This window comes from Callospermophilus lateralis, chromosome 1 (assembly GCF_048772815.1).
Source record: "Callospermophilus lateralis isolate mCalLat2 chromosome 1, mCalLat2.hap1, whole genome shotgun sequence".
In the NCBI taxonomy this organism is placed as follows: domain Eukaryota; kingdom Metazoa; phylum Chordata; class Mammalia; order Rodentia; family Sciuridae; genus Callospermophilus; species Callospermophilus lateralis.
In genome coordinates this window covers 28,142,685-28,161,163 of record NC_135305.1, presented here as the reverse complement: position 1 = coordinate 28,161,163, position 18,479 = coordinate 28,142,685, and the positions used below count along the sequence as shown (strand labels likewise).

General features: G+C 35.0%; 1 protein-coding gene across 1 annotated transcript; it reads right to left on the bottom strand.

Moving 5' to 3' along the window:
- Nucleotides 1–1,092: 1,092 nt before the first annotated feature.
- Nucleotides 1,093–10,108, bottom strand: Cldn12 (claudin 12). Its single transcript, XM_076860952.1, has 3 exons — nucleotides 10,025–10,108; nucleotides 8,520–8,608; nucleotides 1,093–3,899 (listed from the first exon to the last, which is right to left on the bottom strand). Exon 3 carries the CDS (start codon nucleotides 3,864–3,866, stop codon nucleotides 3,132–3,134), a length of 735 nt encoding a protein of 244 aa, XP_076717067.1. The 5' UTR covers nucleotides 3,867–3,899; nucleotides 8,520–8,608; nucleotides 10,025–10,108; the 3' UTR covers nucleotides 1,093–3,131.
- Nucleotides 10,109–18,479: the final 8,371 nt, after the last annotated feature.

Genomic DNA, 18,479 nt, shown 5'->3' with positions numbered 1-18,479 from the left:
AAAAACAAATGATGAATTTTAAAAATAGGAATGGTTTATTCTTGGTAACTGTAAGACAACATAAACATGGTGTAAACCAGGCTGACTGCAAATTAACTTCTGAACTCCAAGTCTGATCAGTGTTCAGTTTATTGCTTGGCTAACACGAGCAGCCACTCATATCTGACCAAAATTAGAACTCTGCTTCCAGTCTCAGCTCAGATCTTTCTTCTCCCTCTACTTCAGATTATGCTGCTTCACTTCATTTGGCAATAAATATTCAGATTCTGACAGATCTTTTCTGATATGGAACAAGGAAAACTCAAAATACATCATAACATAGAAACACCTATTCTTCAAGATTGGGTCTCTCAATTAGGTTGAATTAGACGTTGGCCAGGGCTGTGGTTATCTAAACTTTTGTAGGAGTTGGGAAAAATTGTGTCCACGATGGCTCCCTTATAAAGGGTCTTGATACTTCTGGAATAATAATTCCATGCTTTTTAATACCTTTCTAGTTTCTATTCTATAAAGCTTTAAATAGGACTGTGTCTTTTTAAATTTATGTATACTTGAGAAACATTTTTCAAAATATTTCATTTAAAACCACCAAGAAAACAAGCAGAAACTTGTAAAAATACATTTTTAATAAACATCAAGAAGTACAGTACACTTTTATTGAGGTTTTACCTTGCAGTTTACAGCAAACATACTATCCATTACAGCATATATATACAAGTAAACTCAGGTTCTTGATTTGTTTTTCTTCCATGGCTGGATAAACCAAATCTGGTGCACCACACTAACATTTAAGGTTATTATCCAAGTTGGTTTCTGTAAAAGGCCTTTAACAACAAATTATTCCCCCTTTACAATGATAGCCTGATGAATGCTCAAGAGTGACTAAAGGAACTATAAATACTTGCTTTCCTTTGATGGATTTAAAAAATAGCAAATCTGAAACACTAAAAAGACAATAAGGAAACAGCTGTTTCTTTTGCCAAGTGAATCCATAATTAAATACTTACTGTGACAACAGATTATGAAGCCAAAGGATTCTCAATGTGTATAGTTATAATTCCAGGAACTAAAAACTATCTAGCCTACTTTTCTTTGTTTACACAAAGACCAAGGGGTGGTGGAATTCTTGATTCTTATGAACCAAAATTTAGTGAGATGAAGGACTGAAATTAATTAGCAAAGAGGGAAAATTAATATTAATCTCAAAATTCCACCTACCATTGTTCTTGGAATGATCAAGATCAGCTACATCTGAGAAGAATGAAAAGAATGAGAACTGAGATAAATCAGAAGCCACAATTTAAAAACCAAAGCCTTGCATGCTTTCTACTGATGCCATTTAAAAATTACACAAATGGATTTATTTCTATGTACATAAAGTAGTATTTGAATTAGGAAAAAAATTCTGTCTCTCTCTCTATATATATATCTCTAGAAATATCAGAACCATACTCTCTGATTTGTAAAAGAGGCATAATAATCTGTTTACCATATAACTAGCTGTTTGTAAAATCTTTAATAGTTAATAAAATCCTTGCAAACATAATGCTAATATGTAGCAAATAACACCAACTAAATAAGCAGCTCAAGTTCATAGGGCTAAAAACCCAATATCCCTGAATTTCTAAGTGTTATCTTAGTGTTAACATGGTTTCATCTAATTGATACCACATCAGAGGAGATTTTTAAAACATGTCCCTCCTTAATACATCATCATACTTTCAGAGGTGGAAAGGTACAACTTAAAGTTCTCTACAACTTTTGCCCATTCTCAAGAATTTGATACAGTGTTATTACAGCATGTAGGCTAAGGTAGGTGCCCAAAGTATTCAATGAATTGAAATAAAGCAAATTTCCAGAGTTTGGGACTTGCTGGTAGTGTACAACTTGTTTGTCAGGAAGTCTCATCTCTGGGTGAAATATATATATTCCTGGATCAATGACTGAGAAGTTAAGGCCACCTGCTAAAGAAGTCAGACTGTTCCCAAATTGTCAGGTAACAGTTTGATCTTTTCTATTAGATTAAAATTTCTTCATGGATGGGACCAGATCTCCTATTTTCATGTATCTTCTAAGGCACCTACTAAAGTGTTAGGCAGAGATATACGCTCAAGGAAATAATCATTGATGGGGGCAGGAAATGAATCAAGGGTGAATGTGGTCATAGAAAAGCCATCCCTTACTTCACCCCATTACTCAAACAGCAATCAGTGAGTGAATCTCTAATGTTGTGCTGAAGAACAGACTCATGCCCCCTACCATTTTTGTCTTCAAGAGAACAAATCACTGGGTTTGAACAACCTTTTAATTTTTCTTTCCCTTTGGAGACTGATTATATGTGGTAATGAGTACTGCTTGATGGATGGTATGTGGAAAAAAGGGTGTTTTTTTTTTTTTTGCCTCAGAGAAAGCACCAACCTGTCACATGTCACATTTTAACTTCAGCAATTTATGGAATCATTAACTTTAAAAATTGTTAAATGTTATCTGTAACTAATAGATATTTAAAACATTAGTTTTACTATGAAATCACTTAAAATCCATTTTGCTTTCAAACACTGGTATGAGGTAGAAGATAAGGAATTCACAAAAGAAAATAATCTTTATCACAACAAGACTATTCAGTACAATTAGCCCCCAAAGAAAAGTTAAAGCCTTAAACTGATAAATTATTGACTGCTGTCAAAATATTACCCTGTTTGAAGGAAATTTCTTATATTTGAAATTGCCTTTCTTTTTCCAGTTTAAGGTATGATAGAAAAAGGACACCATACAATCTGAAATACTCAGAAAGATTGTATAAAACAGCTTCTCTTAGTCATCATCTTTACCATGTTGTTCTAAATCACCTCAGTTGTGACACAAGTCCTTTCCACTTAAATTATTAGTCAGATATCAACAAGGAGGTTAAAAACCCTTCCAGTATAAGAAGCAAGATAAAAGGAATGTTTCTCACTTAAAATAATGTAATTTACTCCTCATAAAAACTAGCAGCACTTCATTCTAGCAGGACACACAAATTTGGCTTCATTGACTGGTTAGGAACACAGGAAAATGTATATAGCTCTTTACATGGGTAGAATGTGAGGCTACAACAAGTTTATTTTTTTAAACAATTACCTATATCCCCATTAGGTAGTGTGTGAAACTACTGGAATGTCAATTTCAATGGCAGAGAGGCGGGATCGAGCTGAATAGGGCTGCGAGTAAGTGTGCATACTGGGAGGATGGGAGTACAATGGCTGCCAGAAAGGAGAAGGCAAAGATTTGCATGCGCAATACCAAATGAACAGTAGAAGGGAAGTCATAAAAAGACCTCCAGCACTAGCGATGGTGACATATACCGCATAGTCAAATGTAAAGACTGGCTCAAACTTCTTGTTCAGATGGATGTTATAAAAGATGACCCAGATGGATGGAGAGAGGCTCACATTACCTGCCATAAAAAACAGCAGCCCAGCTACCAGGTGGCAGCCTGCACTATTGACCAGACACTTGGCCAGTTTGATGTTAGGCACAGAGGACCTAAAGGCTGTATTACACATTCCAATCAGGCAGAGCAGCAAGGCACCCATTGCGATCAGGATGCTGAGGGGCAGGGCAAACTGGAGGACACGCAAGTCCAACTGGTCAACTGATGAGTACCAAGTAGGGTCGTACATCAGGCAGTCACTGCTTCCGTCGTACCGGGCACATTTCACCCACAGGCCTGTGTAAACAGTCAGGTTCTTCTCATTTCTGTTGAATGTAATCAGTCGTAATTTTCTCCAGTTGGGAAGCAGAGTCCCTGCAAAGAGGCCTGCTACTGAGGCGATCCCACATAGAAAGGAGAGGACTGTGGCTGCGTGGACATCTCGACAGCCCATGGCAGGCAGGCTTGTGCAGTACTTTCAATCAGACTAGGGGGTGACACACAAGAAGACAAAGCATGAGGGGAGAAAAGCAGATTACAGCAGGAAAGGTGGTACCAATTAGTAACACATCTATTGAGGAAATGTTGATGCTAAAAGGGAAATTCCTTTGTTTGTTCTCTATACAATATAAATGTATAAATGCATATATGTAACATGTGTGTGACCTCAGAGTTCAGGTGCAAACACATATGATTGGTTTCCATTGACTATATACTATAAAATATTTAGTCATCAATATTTTTCTTCACTGTTACTCAGAGGAAGAACAAAAATAATGTCAAATTATCTTAACATCACACCTAAAATTCTCCTGGTTGTCAATAATCATGCATTCAATACACAAATATCAACCATTTTTAGGTATCAGGCACTCAAACATATAATAAGGGTTAGAACACTCATTAGTTATCAATTAACTGCAAACACTACAAATTGAGTCTCAAATGCTCATGATAGTATAAAAGGAGACCAGCATAAAGCAAAGATGAAAGCAGCTCATAAAAGGCAAAGGCATGAGGAAAAAAGCAATATAGGACAGCAGAGTGGGTGGGAGCTGCCTCTGAAACAGAATGCTTGGTTCTCATCCCCATCGCCTCACACTTACTAGCCAATTAACCTTGGGCCAGCTCCAGAACTCTCCTGTGCCTCATATCCATCTGTAAATTGACGAAGAAGATAATAGTGCCTACCTCACATGGTTGTTCAAAGAGATAATATAATGTCAAGTACTTAAAACATGTCTGGGGCAATGTGCTATGCAAATGTTTATTTCTTAACATTTGGAGATCAGCTCAGTGCTTGCAATCTGAAGAAGTTCAAAGAACATTTGTTGAATGAATGTTAAATAAGAAAAAGCAAGCTCATCTCATTTCTACATATTGAGTACACTGGGGAATTATTAAAAGTAAATGGACTCATCTTCAATGAGTTAGTCAAATGAAAAGCCAAGAACAAGGGTCTCTAAAATTATCCTGCTCAACTACTTCCAGGATGATTCAACAAGACCCAAGTGCTCTCAGAGAACTCTACAGCACTTATTGGTCATTATACTATTACTGTTCATACAAGATGAATGCAAAGATCTTTGAAGTAATGACAACCTGTCTCTATTTCTGCTATTGTAAGAAAAACTTACTTTGCCTTTTTCGACCCAAATTAAAAATCTGTTTTCTGTATATAATAAACTATAAGCTAGCATTTTATTCAAACTACTTTAATAAGGTAGCACATTTACTTTTATAGATCAGAGCACAATGAAGGAATAAAGGTTGAGAATAATTTTTATTTCTGGTACAGTATGGGTGTTTACAAAATTCATTGTCTTTTGAAGGATCAAATATGATCTATTGAGATGATGGAGTAGCATTCCCAGGAGATCAGGGTCGAAAAGACAACTATGACCAAACTGCTAACAAACTGGATTAGAATATGATTGTTATGTTCCAGTGGGAGGACACAATGTTCTTTAGAAAACATTAGCTACCTATTTAATCCAACCTATGAATTAGTAGTAATTTTAATAAAACTTATATGCCTATATGTACATATGTATGTTTGAAGTATATGTATATTTGTATATACAAGTATACAAATAAAAGCAGAGTTTAAGCAAATGATCTCAAATTAAAAATGGTTAGTTCTAAGTTCTTGTACGGATATTAAGTTGCTACTTATTTATTATGTTACCTGCCAGTATTATCAGAAGTTGCAACTGTTTAAGAAAGTTTTATGGATGAAAAGACAAAGGAATTACTTCTTCATGCAAACTGGAAGAAAACTGTCTTGTTTAATTTTAGCAAGCAAAACCTTTCCAGCCTTGAAAACACCAGTGCAGATTTGAGAATGTTTACATCGGGAAGATAATAATAATGTCACACTCCAGAATTCAGCCTCCTGTTGATTTTTGTTCATTCATCTGTCTCCCCCATATATTGTGAGCAGTTTGTACAATGCCTGGCATATAAGTATTTCTAGGAATATTTGAATAAATGAATACTGGGCCCTGTACCAAACCATAATAACTCACAAAGGTGGGCCACAGGTAATGTACAACTAAACAAGAAAACAGCTATGAGTAAGCAATCATTCATTCAATGAGTATTTATGTTGTGCTGAGTATTTTGCATATACAAAACTCTTTTAGGTCCTGGAAGAACACTGAGACCACTCAGAGTTGGACCTTGCATCTAATGTGTTAACAGTCAAAAAGATTATGTTGTTTAATGCTACGTTAAATGCTGATGTGAATCAATTTTAAGAATACTATACGTTAAGTGATTATTATAGGTACTAAGTGAAGTAATAAGATATATGTTCCTAAAAATTTACCATCCAGGGTTACAGAAAGATTGAGAATGAAGGAAGATAAAGATTTGATCAAAGTGGTGAACACATAAGAAAAAGGTTCCCTCTGTTTCTTTCAAAGCTTCAAAATAACCCACTTAAAGTTCTAACCTAGTCACAATTCCTTCTTCCTTCCAGAGGCAGAGAATGTAATTGAGATTTGTCTATAAACTGCAATCCAAAAGCAATGAGAAACAAGATCAGGATAAATAACTATTATTATAAATTCATTCCTGTAATTCCCAGCCTACAGACTGTCAAACAACATGAAGGAACTGACATAGGCCAATATTTATTTTAGTATTAAAATGTGTTTAACTAGATCCTACAACAAATCAATAAAAGTATTACATTAGTCCTCTGAACCTGCTGTTGAGGAAGCATTCTTAATTCAGGTTTTGGAACTAACAGAAAGTTTTATTTATAGAGAATCAACAAAGACTAACTATGGTATTTTTTTCTAGAAGGAGAATACTATTAACATCAATTCGTAAACTAAACCCTTGTGCTGAAATTAATGTCTAGCTCCTTATAACTTCCTTAGGTAATTTACTTTTTATGCCCAATTATTAATTCCACATACATATGATTTGATAAGTCCTATATCCCTCAAGAGGGATAACACCTAATAGCTGGGGAAGGAATATGTTTAGTGTATTAAAACTGAAAGATAATACTGACTTCCAGATTAGAATATATTCATACTTGAGAGAGTAAAAAGATCTCTACTTGTTTGTGTATTAAGAGAATTAATTATGTAATTGTTTTCAAAAATAAAACTGATGTTATTCCATTTCTTCACATTCAATAGCTTCCCATTTCCAGCAGAACAGTCTCCAAAGTTTTAAAACTTACCCACAATTTAAACCATCTAATTGCTGCCTGAATTTTCAAGCTTCTTTATGAACTGCTCTCCTACCTATACTCTAGTCTTTATAGCCACATTGCTTTTCTTTTTAACTTCCCAAATTTTCCACTTTCTAATTTGGTTACAGACTTTCCCACATGCTACTCTTCCTGGAACTTTATTATCCCATCCATCGTATTCTTTGCTTAGCTAACATTACCCTAAACGCTCCCATTCCTTCCCCTTATTTGGGTATTCTTTTTCCCACCATATTATGAATTTCAGGGCAGAGATACTTCTGTTTTATTAGGTTAAACATTAGCACATAGAAAGCATTCTCTTATTTATTGAATGAGTGAGAGCAAACAGAGGATCCATAGCCTGGATACTAAAAAAGTTACAAATTTACTTTACTGGCAGTTGCACTCACTTTATTGGGAACAATTCATTCCATCCTGTGCTCTGAAGCTTCCAAGCTGTTTCTTGACTGTGCCTCTGCTTTAGCAAAACTGATGAGCTCTCATGCCATGGGTGACAGTTTTGAATTGAGTCTTGTATACAGACATGTGAGTTTATTGTTTCTATCTGGGAGGTAGGATGGTATTGTCATCTAGGAGACCAAAGACTCCAATACCAGTCCTAACCTGTCATTTACAAACTGAGCAAGTTACCTATGTCCTCTGAACTTGAAATTTCTAATCAGTAAAATGTCCCATAAGGTAGTTGTGAATTGGTGAACAGTAAAACACTTTGAAAACCAAAACAGTCAGAAATTTAAGGCTGTAATAATTAGTAGTAGGTTATTTACTTTTTAAGGAAAGAATATGCTTTTAATCTGGATTCTCAGCAAACAACCACAGATGAGTACAGTGATCTAACAATAATGACAACACATTCTCTTTGGAGTAGTTACTGACCAAATAAAATATACTGTTTCAAAACAACCACTTCACATTTGTCTTTTGACTATCTGTTCCACAGTGATTTTCAGAGAAGTAGATGGATAAAATCTGATACACAATTAAGTGCAATCAAAGATATAATTCTGAATAAAAACATTTTCAAAGGTTATCTTTTCTGTGATTTTGAACAGAGTTCAAAGAAGACTGGAGCAAAAATAGTGGCTAAGAGCTTTAGGAATTCACAAACTCATCGTAATTTTTTCAAGGACAATTCTGAGGAACAGCTAGCTATAAAAGACACATGTCTCATGGCAGCTAAATCAATTCTTTATGGGAACACTGGCAGTCCTTTCTACCTGTAATTTGGGTTTTCTTAGAAACAATAAGTCATCAATCTTTGCACTCACAAGGTGTCCTATGCCTTTATTTGGTTGAAGAAGAGGGGAAACAAAAGCATTATTATTAACTGAGTAGGAGGAAGGGAAATAAGATATAACCAAAGGATGTACTTACTCTTTGAGGTACCTGAAGTTCTAAAACAGCTTTGGTCAACTTAGAAGAAACCCATGTACATCTGAACACACAGTAGAGATGATTTGGGCCTAGGAACAGGAAAAATGCCAAGTAAATATAAAACTTTCCTAAAAACTCAATTTGAATTCATATGAAATTAGAAAAATAATTAGCAATCACCCAAAATGAATGAAATGTTAAACCAAAAAGGCAGTTTAGGATTGGGAATGTAGCTTAGTGGTAGAATGCCTATACAGTATATGCAATGCCCTGGGTTCAATCTTCAGCACTGGTTTAAAAGGACCAAAAAAAAAAAAAAAAGGTCAGACTATTCTTAAATTCATAAATTGTTTGATAAAGAAATAACTCTCAAATAATTTAGGAAGGATACCAATCACTTTAGTGCCTTGGAAACATATGATCAATGTTTAATACAATTTTACATCCTTCTCATATGACTACGGTGAAAAGAGGATGAGGAAATACTCTGTAGTTGTATTAGAAGCAAAAGAAATACATTGTTTTAAAATATGTTTTAAAAGGATACCACAACAAAACTAGGTAAAGCTGATCTGCATTGTACATCCTAAAATTTGCAATTTGCAACTAGAATGCTTCTACCCCTTTTAGTTTATAGTTCCACTGGTGGTTCAATTTGCCATTTTAGGATATTTCCATATATCTACTTAAACAATCAGCAATGTCTTCTTGAATACTATTTATCTCAAACAGGCAGGATAAGAATGAAAACTTAAGGTGTTTCAGGAGCCTTAAGGCACTGATTTCAATCAAGTGTCCCCTGCCCCCATCTATAGATGAGTTGTTAACAAACATAACTGCTTACTCCAAAGTCAGAGGAAATCGTTTTATTATAACACACAACTGGATCACTGCACAATCACTTTAAGCGAGTACACCATATTTGGTCATTCTCTAACGTGATGCCTGGTCCCTTCAATGACCAAACACAGTACCAGAGCTTTGGAGAAATGCAAATCAAGCTCCCGGGGCAATCTGCCTCCCTTGTCGTTCCCCTGAGTTGTGTCATTAGGAAGCCCAGAGCTGGCCGAAAGGAAAAAGCGGGGTGGGGGTGAGTAATCCTCCTAGTTGGAGCCAATGGAAAGAGACCGCAACTGTGATGACTGTGGACGTTCTCAGAGCAAGCCCATCCCTGCAACACTGAGTGGGTTTGAACCGCGAGCAGGTCATGATTACACAACCAGCATCAGCTGGTTTTTCAAAAATAGCAACTTGCAGCTCCGCACCGCACACCCCAGCCAGTCTAGCTCCGAGCCCTCAGCTTCTCCAGCAGCAATATTTCCATACTCCTCCGTACAAAACAATGTTTTAAAGCTGTATCAAATACCTCATTCGATTTTCACCTCCAAAAGTGTGGACAACGTTTTCCAATGTCCCTGATTTCCTCCGACTTAGTTGTTTTACATAAAACCCCCAACTACTTATGCAAAAGACTCTGAAATTGGAACATTCTTGACCACACCTACCTGTTCCTCACAGCCAGGGCATTTCACTCGCCCACACTGAGGAGCCTCTTGGAACGTCTCCCTCTCCGCGTCCCCGGAAGTGCGTTCCCAGGGAAGAAGCAGCCCCGGAGGCTTCTGGGAATGCAGGCAGGTTCTCCCGCAGCCCGGCGCAGGCTTGCCCTGGACACCTGGGACTACAACTCCCAGGATGCACTGGGCCGCCGGCCTTAGGCAACATATCCCGCCTCCCTTGAGTTCTCAGGTAGCTGGTTTCTCTCTGGATTTAGGTTATGGATTTAAAAACACAAGCGCGCCCAAGCGCGCTACACCAGACAAAACTGAGAATCGTTGTTAGTATCCAAGCCAGTATTTCCTATTAAATATGACTTGCACGTAGAAGGGTAGCAAAAATTCCTAAATCCGGAGACCCTCCCCACCCCCGCCACCAAGTATTTGTCTAGGCACAAAGCGGAAAGAGTTACACTCTAGAACCACACAGCCTGGGTTTGTATTGGGCTTGGTGTACGTGGGTTGAGTGATCCTGGGAACGTTATCTCTTTAGTTATTTGAGTTAGCTGTGAAAATGATAATATTGCCTACGTCATACTGTTGTCTTGGAAATTAAAAGACTAGTTATTGTGTGCACCTACAAATATGTAACAAATCCCAACATTATGTACAACTATAATGCACCAATAAAAATTTGAGAAATAAAAGGGAGACTCAATATATAAAGTATCATGTCTCTAGCTAGTTCTTAGATATTTAAAATAAATGCACTGTCCTACAAAATTTCAACTGTTCCATTTTTTGTTGTTGTTGTTGGATTCTCTTTTAAGTGTGAAGTCCTGTATTGGTAAGTATCTTAATTTAAACTAAATGATTCCTGTATAGCATTGATCTTATTATTTTTGAAGAAAAAGTTTGAAGTTTTAGATTCTACTACTTTCAAATGATCTCCCCCTCCTTTCAAACACACACACACACACACACGAAGAAAATGTGACAAATGTTGGCAGTTGAATCAAAAAAGAGTAAGCACATGGGTGTTCACTGCACTATTTTTTCAAGTTCTCTGCAGCTTTGAAATTTTTCAAAATATAAAGGAGGAAAAGAATCATGTACTGTGTGTGTGCATGTGTGTGTTAAGAACAACTGCTATGAGATCTACTCTCAACAAATATTAAATTACACAATATCATATAGTTAGTTGCTTTGTATGTTATAGACACACCTCTAGAACGTGTTCATCTAATATAACTAAAACTTTACACCCATTAAGCAGGAACTCTCCAGTTACTCTACTCCCCACTCCCTGGCAACAATCATTTTAATAATTTTATTCCTTGTTTCTTTGTTTGACTACTCCAGATACTTTATGTAAGTGGAATCACACAGTATTTGTCTTTCTATGACTGGCTTATTTCATTTGGAATAATATCCTTTCTTGTACACCCCCCCAAAAAAAATTATGTTCTACGCCAAAATAAAGAAATGCACCCATCCCTTTACCACTCTAACCCTTTATGACCTTGGGTAAATTAAGTAAACTTAATGCACCTTGGGAGTCTCCTCTGTAGTAATAGTACAGCTACATAAGAAAATCAAGATAAGGACTAATATTCATAGAGAATATCCAGAACTTTACAACAGTCCAACACATAATAAGGACTGATTCCCATTAGCATTTTCCATTTTGTGTTGCTATCGTAACACAAAATAGGATTGTTATTCATAGAAAAAGAAGGCCATTATCTGTCCACTGCTACCTCCTTCTCATTTGCCATACTGTTTCACAGAATGAATAAAGTTATCTAAGTCCAGAAGCACTTCAATTCCGAAACCAGACTGAGAATTTTATCAATGAGGAAGAAAGCATTGAGTAGTGTATGTAAAGATCTCTGGATGATGCTCTGAACTCCATGCCTGCTCTGGCAATAGCAGATGGATAATGACTCCTTATACCTCAGAATGCAATCTGATTTGGACATAGGGTCTTGAGGTAATCACATTAAAGTGAGGTTCTTAGGTTATACCCTAATCCAATGACTAATATTCTTTTAAAAAGGAAATTTGTAGGAGCTAGGCCTGTAGCTCCGTGGTAGAGCACTTGCCTTGCAAGTGTGAGGCACTGGGTTTGGCCCTCAGCACCACATAAAAATAATGTGCCCATCTACAACTAAAAAAAAAAAAAAAAAAAGGAGTCACTCATATCATAGGCATATACATTTTAAAAAAAGAAATTTGGAGACAACCAGCAAAGGGAGACTATACTGTAGAGGTGAGGCAGAGATTGGGGTGATGTGTCAGCACACCATCAGGCACTAGGCTCGAGGTATTCAACAGCTTCTCTCACAGCCCCTAAGGTGGGTGGGGGGGACTTGCAAGCACCTTCATCTCAGACTCCTAGCCTCCTGAGCTGAGACAAAAAATTTGTGGTGTCTGAGTCCTCGGTTTGTGATATTTTATTATGGTAGACCCAGGAATAAAGAAAGATAAAAAAGTTCTGAATAATTTTAACAGTGAGCTATCACTTAAAATCTGTTTGGTGGGGCTGGGGATATAACTCATCAGCAGAGCACTTGCCTAGCATGTGCCAGGCACTGGGCTTGATCGCCAGTACACCAATACAAAGAACATCATTGAAAACTGTTAGGTAGTTGAGCTATAGTCTCAAGCTACTCAGGACACTGAGCAAGAGGATTACTTGAGTCCAGGAGTTTTAAGCCAGCCTGGGCAATGTAGTGAAACCCTGTCTCAATTTAAAAAAAAAAAAAAATGCTGTTCTTGATGCTTGCTTATAAGATAAATCAATGCACCTATATATTTTTAAAAAACTGCTAGAATTATCAGTATACTACTGATTGGGTAAGATCATGGCACATTTGTTTCTGTCTTTTTTAATAAAATTACTAGTGAGGAGAGAAGAAAGAAAGGAGACAACAAGATTTTCCTATATTTAGGATAATTGAAGGCATTTGCCTGTAATTGTTTTCAAGCATTTAAAAACTTTTTTACTACACCTACCATCACTGTTTTTCCCCAGTTTTAAAAGCGAAACCTCTGTTAAACTTTTGAAGGAATGTGTTATAAATTTGGCATTAAAATATTAATGGTTCTTTGAGGCAGATCAGCTTTTCTGGTTCATACTTTAGTAAAGACCATGTGTGCTCATTATTTTGTTCTTACCATTTCTCTTGACCTGAAATGGTACCACTTCCAGGAAAGATTTGTTTTTGAAACTGAAGATCCATCATTATATAGTACTGTTATTTCCCCATTAGGATTCAGTTGACCAGGGACTTTTATTTACTCTGCTCATTTAATCATGTTTCCAATCTACCCAAAGTCATAAGCTTTTACTTAACATCTGTCCTTGATCTAAAATATTCTTCATCTCTCTCAATTTGCAGCAAGCCATATACAAATAAAAATGAAGGTATATTTTAACTTTATTAACTGTCCTTTTTCTTAATATAAAATTAAAATTAAAAGAAAGTTATGATGCTCTTCTTTATATACCCTTTTATATAGAAATAATACTAGTAATAAATATTTGATAGCCAATAAAAAATGAAGACATTGGTCAGACAATATTGGCAATTTCAGAAAAACATACTGGGATATGGGCCATGAACAAAGGAAGCTTTTGTCCTTTGCTTTCAACTTTAAATGCACTCAGAGTTTACAAAGTAAACAGGAAAAAACTACTTTGTCATATGTTGTCTAAAAATTAGTTATAATATAAACTACATATCCTGTTCTTCAAATTCCAAGTATTTCAAAGGACATGATTCACATAAGAGCTACGCTTCACAGAGCTTGGTATCTGGGCATCCCAAAGAATTTAATATCTATTATGAACAATTTAATAATATGTACAGAGGTGATTACTTCCTCCGAAGTCTTCAAGTACCAACAACTATTAATTAAGCAACTGTCATATGGTGAAAAGCAAAACATTCCTAAAAACCAGAATGGCTTAATATGTAATAGTTAAAATTGCCTCTGGCTTTTTTATTCTTAGTATAATTGACTGAGAGGAAATGATCCCACTTGTTAATCCTGAGTTGTCCGCAGGAACATACTATAACTTTCCATTCAAATTTCTCTTTCTGTTCTCTGCCCTTTTCTCATTTCTATCATCTGTTTGTTTTTATTTTCTTTCAGTTGACTTTGGTCAAAAAGATTTCCCTTAATACTTTCAACTTGCCAAGCTCCAATCAGAATATAAGAGATGAAATATCTAAGGAAAAACAGCTGTTTATTTTTAATTATTACTTTTGCAGTAAAAATTATAGAATGTTGTCGACACTTTTTGTCAGCTATGTTTTTTAACTTTATTAAAAAAAACTAATTATATATAACCTGAAGTAAAATACCCTTGACCTAATTTATCCTACTATATAAGCAGACTTTCCCCCTGATTATTTAACTAATATAGGTTTACTATTTAAAAGAAAATAAAATTGGGTGTAGTGGTACTGTCAAAATCCCAAATACTTGGGAAGCTGAGGCAGGAAGATTGCCAGTTTGAGGCCAGCCTGTTCTACTGAGACTCTACCTCAAAATAAAACTATATAAGGGCCAGAGATGTACTTCAGTGTTAGACCACTTGCCTACTGTGTATAAGACCCTGAGTTTAAACAACAATGCCGAAAATACAACAACAAAAGGAAATAAAGTTCATCATGCTATGGTAAATTAATATGTTATACAATCGTGTATCACAATAAAGTTTACAAGAAGGATGGACTGCCTAGAGGACAGTGGTCCCAAGATTATATCACCTAATGATCCTGTAGCCATCTTAGTTTGTGTAAGTAAACTCTGCTGTTTGAACAATTCTGAAATTGCCTAAAAACACATTTCTTTAGATCCATGTCATTAAGCAACACATGACTGTATATCATAAAAAGCTCAATGTAAAAGGTACTCTAGAAATTTGTTTATATCACAGTACAATATACTATTTAAGAGTCTGCTAGTATGAACTTGACTTTCATGATGGTAAATAAATCTGATATAACAAGCTCTATAAGAACTACTGGGATTCAGTAAAAATTTGCTGTACATAGCATGTTGAATTTGGTTATTTAGTAATAAAATGATTAAGTATTCCAAACAACATATATTTTGAAAAATAATGCATTTTGAAACAAATGAAAAGGCTTATATAAAAACAAAATAAAATGCATGAGATAATGTAAATTAAGATTTAGTTGTAAATCAACTTTATACACACACACACACACACACATACATACATACATACATACATCAGTGCTAGGAGTCAAATGCTGCAGGGCCTCACACATAGCAGATAAGCACAAAACCACTTAGCTTATCTCAGCCTATCTATTTATTTTATAAAATAAAAAATGAATCTACATTTTCCTGTTGTTTAAAATAAAAAACAAAGGTCAGAAAAGCATAAAGTATACTTTCAATAACTAGAAAATACTAACAAATGGAATGAGTAATAGAATGAGGAACAGAATGCTTCAGTTAATCATGGAGTGATACTGTGAGCATTACTGACTCAGCAAATTGCTCTTAATCTTCAACATTTACTATTTTTTTTTTGGCCACTACACAAAATAAGATTGTGGTCTCAGAATTTTTGAAATTTGCCTAGGAAACTGACTTCACACTGTGACTTATTTATATAAATAATAAATAATATTATCTATATAAATATTACTTATTTATATAAATAATAAATAAAGCTAAATAAGATACTCTATAATATGCCCAATATGAAATATGGTCACTGATTAGTATACATTCCAAATGCTTTTCCCTACCTTATTACTTTGTTGTAAAGTGAACTGAACCATTCCAATATCCTACAGTTTCTGCTATGAAATATGATTTGATTAGGGCAACAGATCCTCTCTGTTCTCTTTAAAACTGTACATAGTGCACCCTGCACACTGCTTGGCACATCAGAATTGCTCAATAACTATCTGTGTGATGAAGAAAAATAGAAGAAAAGCCAGTCTAGGAAACAGTGAAGTAAGAAACAGAAAACAAAACAAATAAAAGTAAAATGATACTTGTTAAAAGTCATTCAGTGACAAATCAGAATTAGTTTTAAATCCAAAACAATAATTTTTTTTTTAAGTGCTGAGGATTGAACTAGGGCCTGTGCCTGCTAAGAAAGTGCAAGTGTTCTACCTCAGAGAAATCTCTGTTCACCATTTTTGCAAAGCAAATCAGCACTGCCCTCAAAAGAAACATAACTTTATTAAAAAACTAATTATATGTAACCTGAAGTAAAATACTCTTAACCTAATTTATCCTACTATATAAGCAGACGTTCCCCCTGATTATTTAACTAATATAGGTTTACCATTTAAAAGAAAATAAAATTGGGTGTAGTGGTATTGTCAAAATCCCAAATACTTGGGAAGCTAAGGCAGGAATATGAGATAATGTAAATTAAGATTTAGTTGTGATTATATGTTTATCACTGTGATTTAGTTTACAACTGAGCCATGTCCCTCACCCTTTTATTTAATTAATTCTTTACAAAAGGATGAATAGCCATATATAGTCTTTGCTAAGCATTAAATTCCAGAATCCTTTCTAATAATTAAAAAGTGGCACTGAAGAAAAACATGAGGAAACTTGTGGGGGAAATGGATAGATATGTTTATTATCTTGATTGTCTCAATGGTTTCACAGGTATCAAAACTTATATAAACATGTCACTGCCAGGTGTCAATTTATACTTCAATAAGGCTGTTAAACATGAAAAAAAAAAGTGGCACTGAAGAACTTTATCAAAGCTCATGAACTTGTTACTACTTTGTCAAAAAGTAAGAGTTGGAGAAAATTTACATAATAAGCTCATCTGGATAAAAATTACATGTATAAAAATTTCTACAAGAACACAAAACTATTAACAGTGGTCTTCTCTGAGCCTCATGCAGGAAGAAGGGAATGGATTTTACTTTATATGCTTTTGTACTGTTTGAGTTATTTTATAATAGATATACACATTTATGTACAGAATACATAATTTTTTTTAGAATATAGATTTTTTTTAAAAGAGAGAGAGAGAGAGAATTTTTCTAATATTTATTTTTTAGTTTTCGGCGGACACAACATCTTTCTTTGTATGTGGTGCTGAGGATCGAACCCGGGCTGCGCGCATGCCAGGCAAGTGCACTACCACTTGAGCCACATCCCAAGCCCCCATAAATTGTTTACATAATAAAATTCACTTAAAGGGAAAATTTCTATTTGTAAGTATTTTTGAAATACTCAAGCAGAAATTAGAAATTATAAACTCCTAAAAACTGATAATGTTGTTTAAAGTTTATATTTCCTAGTTATTCTCTTTACTAAAATTTGAAAGTGGATAATGAAACAGGGAAGGACATAAGAAAATGAGACAGAGAAATCCCCTCCAGAGCAGGAAAATACTATACTTCATTTAAAAAATCTGTAAAAAAAACTTGTAAAAGCTTAAGTCACATATTATTGGTGACTGTCAATATCACTGAACATATATTCAAATTTAAGGTTTTGAGATTTTACACAAGACAACAATTTTTGATGCAACCCGGTAGATGACAGATCCAAAAATAAAGAAGTAAACTCATTCTAATAATCATTTAGGGAATCCTATGATTAAAAAAATTATAATAGGAAAATCCTAAGTAAGGAATATGGTGGACTGGCCATTAATTTGTAAAATGCAATTTTTAGTTCTCAGCTAATATTTTTACTAGTGGTAGACTTAACTACAAACGATAACTTAAAAAGGTATAGTTCTTGAGTGATGGCAAATATATCAAAAGGTCAGTAATTATACTAAAAAAGAGTGGCAAAGTTAATACCATTTCATTAACATTTTAAAAACTGACATAGACATATAAGAATTATATGTATTTATCATGTATAGCATGGTTTTTTTGGGGGGGGAGTGGGACAGTACCAGGGATTGAACTAAAGGGCACTCAATCACTGAGCCACATCCCCAGCCCTATTTTTTGTATTTTATTTAGAGACAGGGTCTCACTGAGTTGTTTAGTGCCTTTTTCCTGAGGCTGGCTTTGAACTCATGATCCTCCAATCTCAGCCTTCCAAGCCACTGAGATTACAGGTGTGCGCCACAGTGCCCAGCATAGCATGACATTTTCAAATATTATACACTGTGGAATGGCTCAATCAAGCTAATTAACATATTTCTTTTTTATAATGAGAACACTTAAAACCTACTTTCTTACCAATTTTTCAAACAGGATATATTATTATAACTATGGACACCAAGTTGTACAAATCTCTTCATATTAATTGAAATTTATAACATCTCCTTAACCTCTGTCTCCCCATCCCCTGGTAGCCACCATTGTACTCCGGAATTCCAGTTTTTTAGATTCCATACATAAGTGATAACACATAAATTTGATTTTTTGTGCCTGGCTTATTTCCCTTAATGTAATGTATTGCAGATTCATCCATG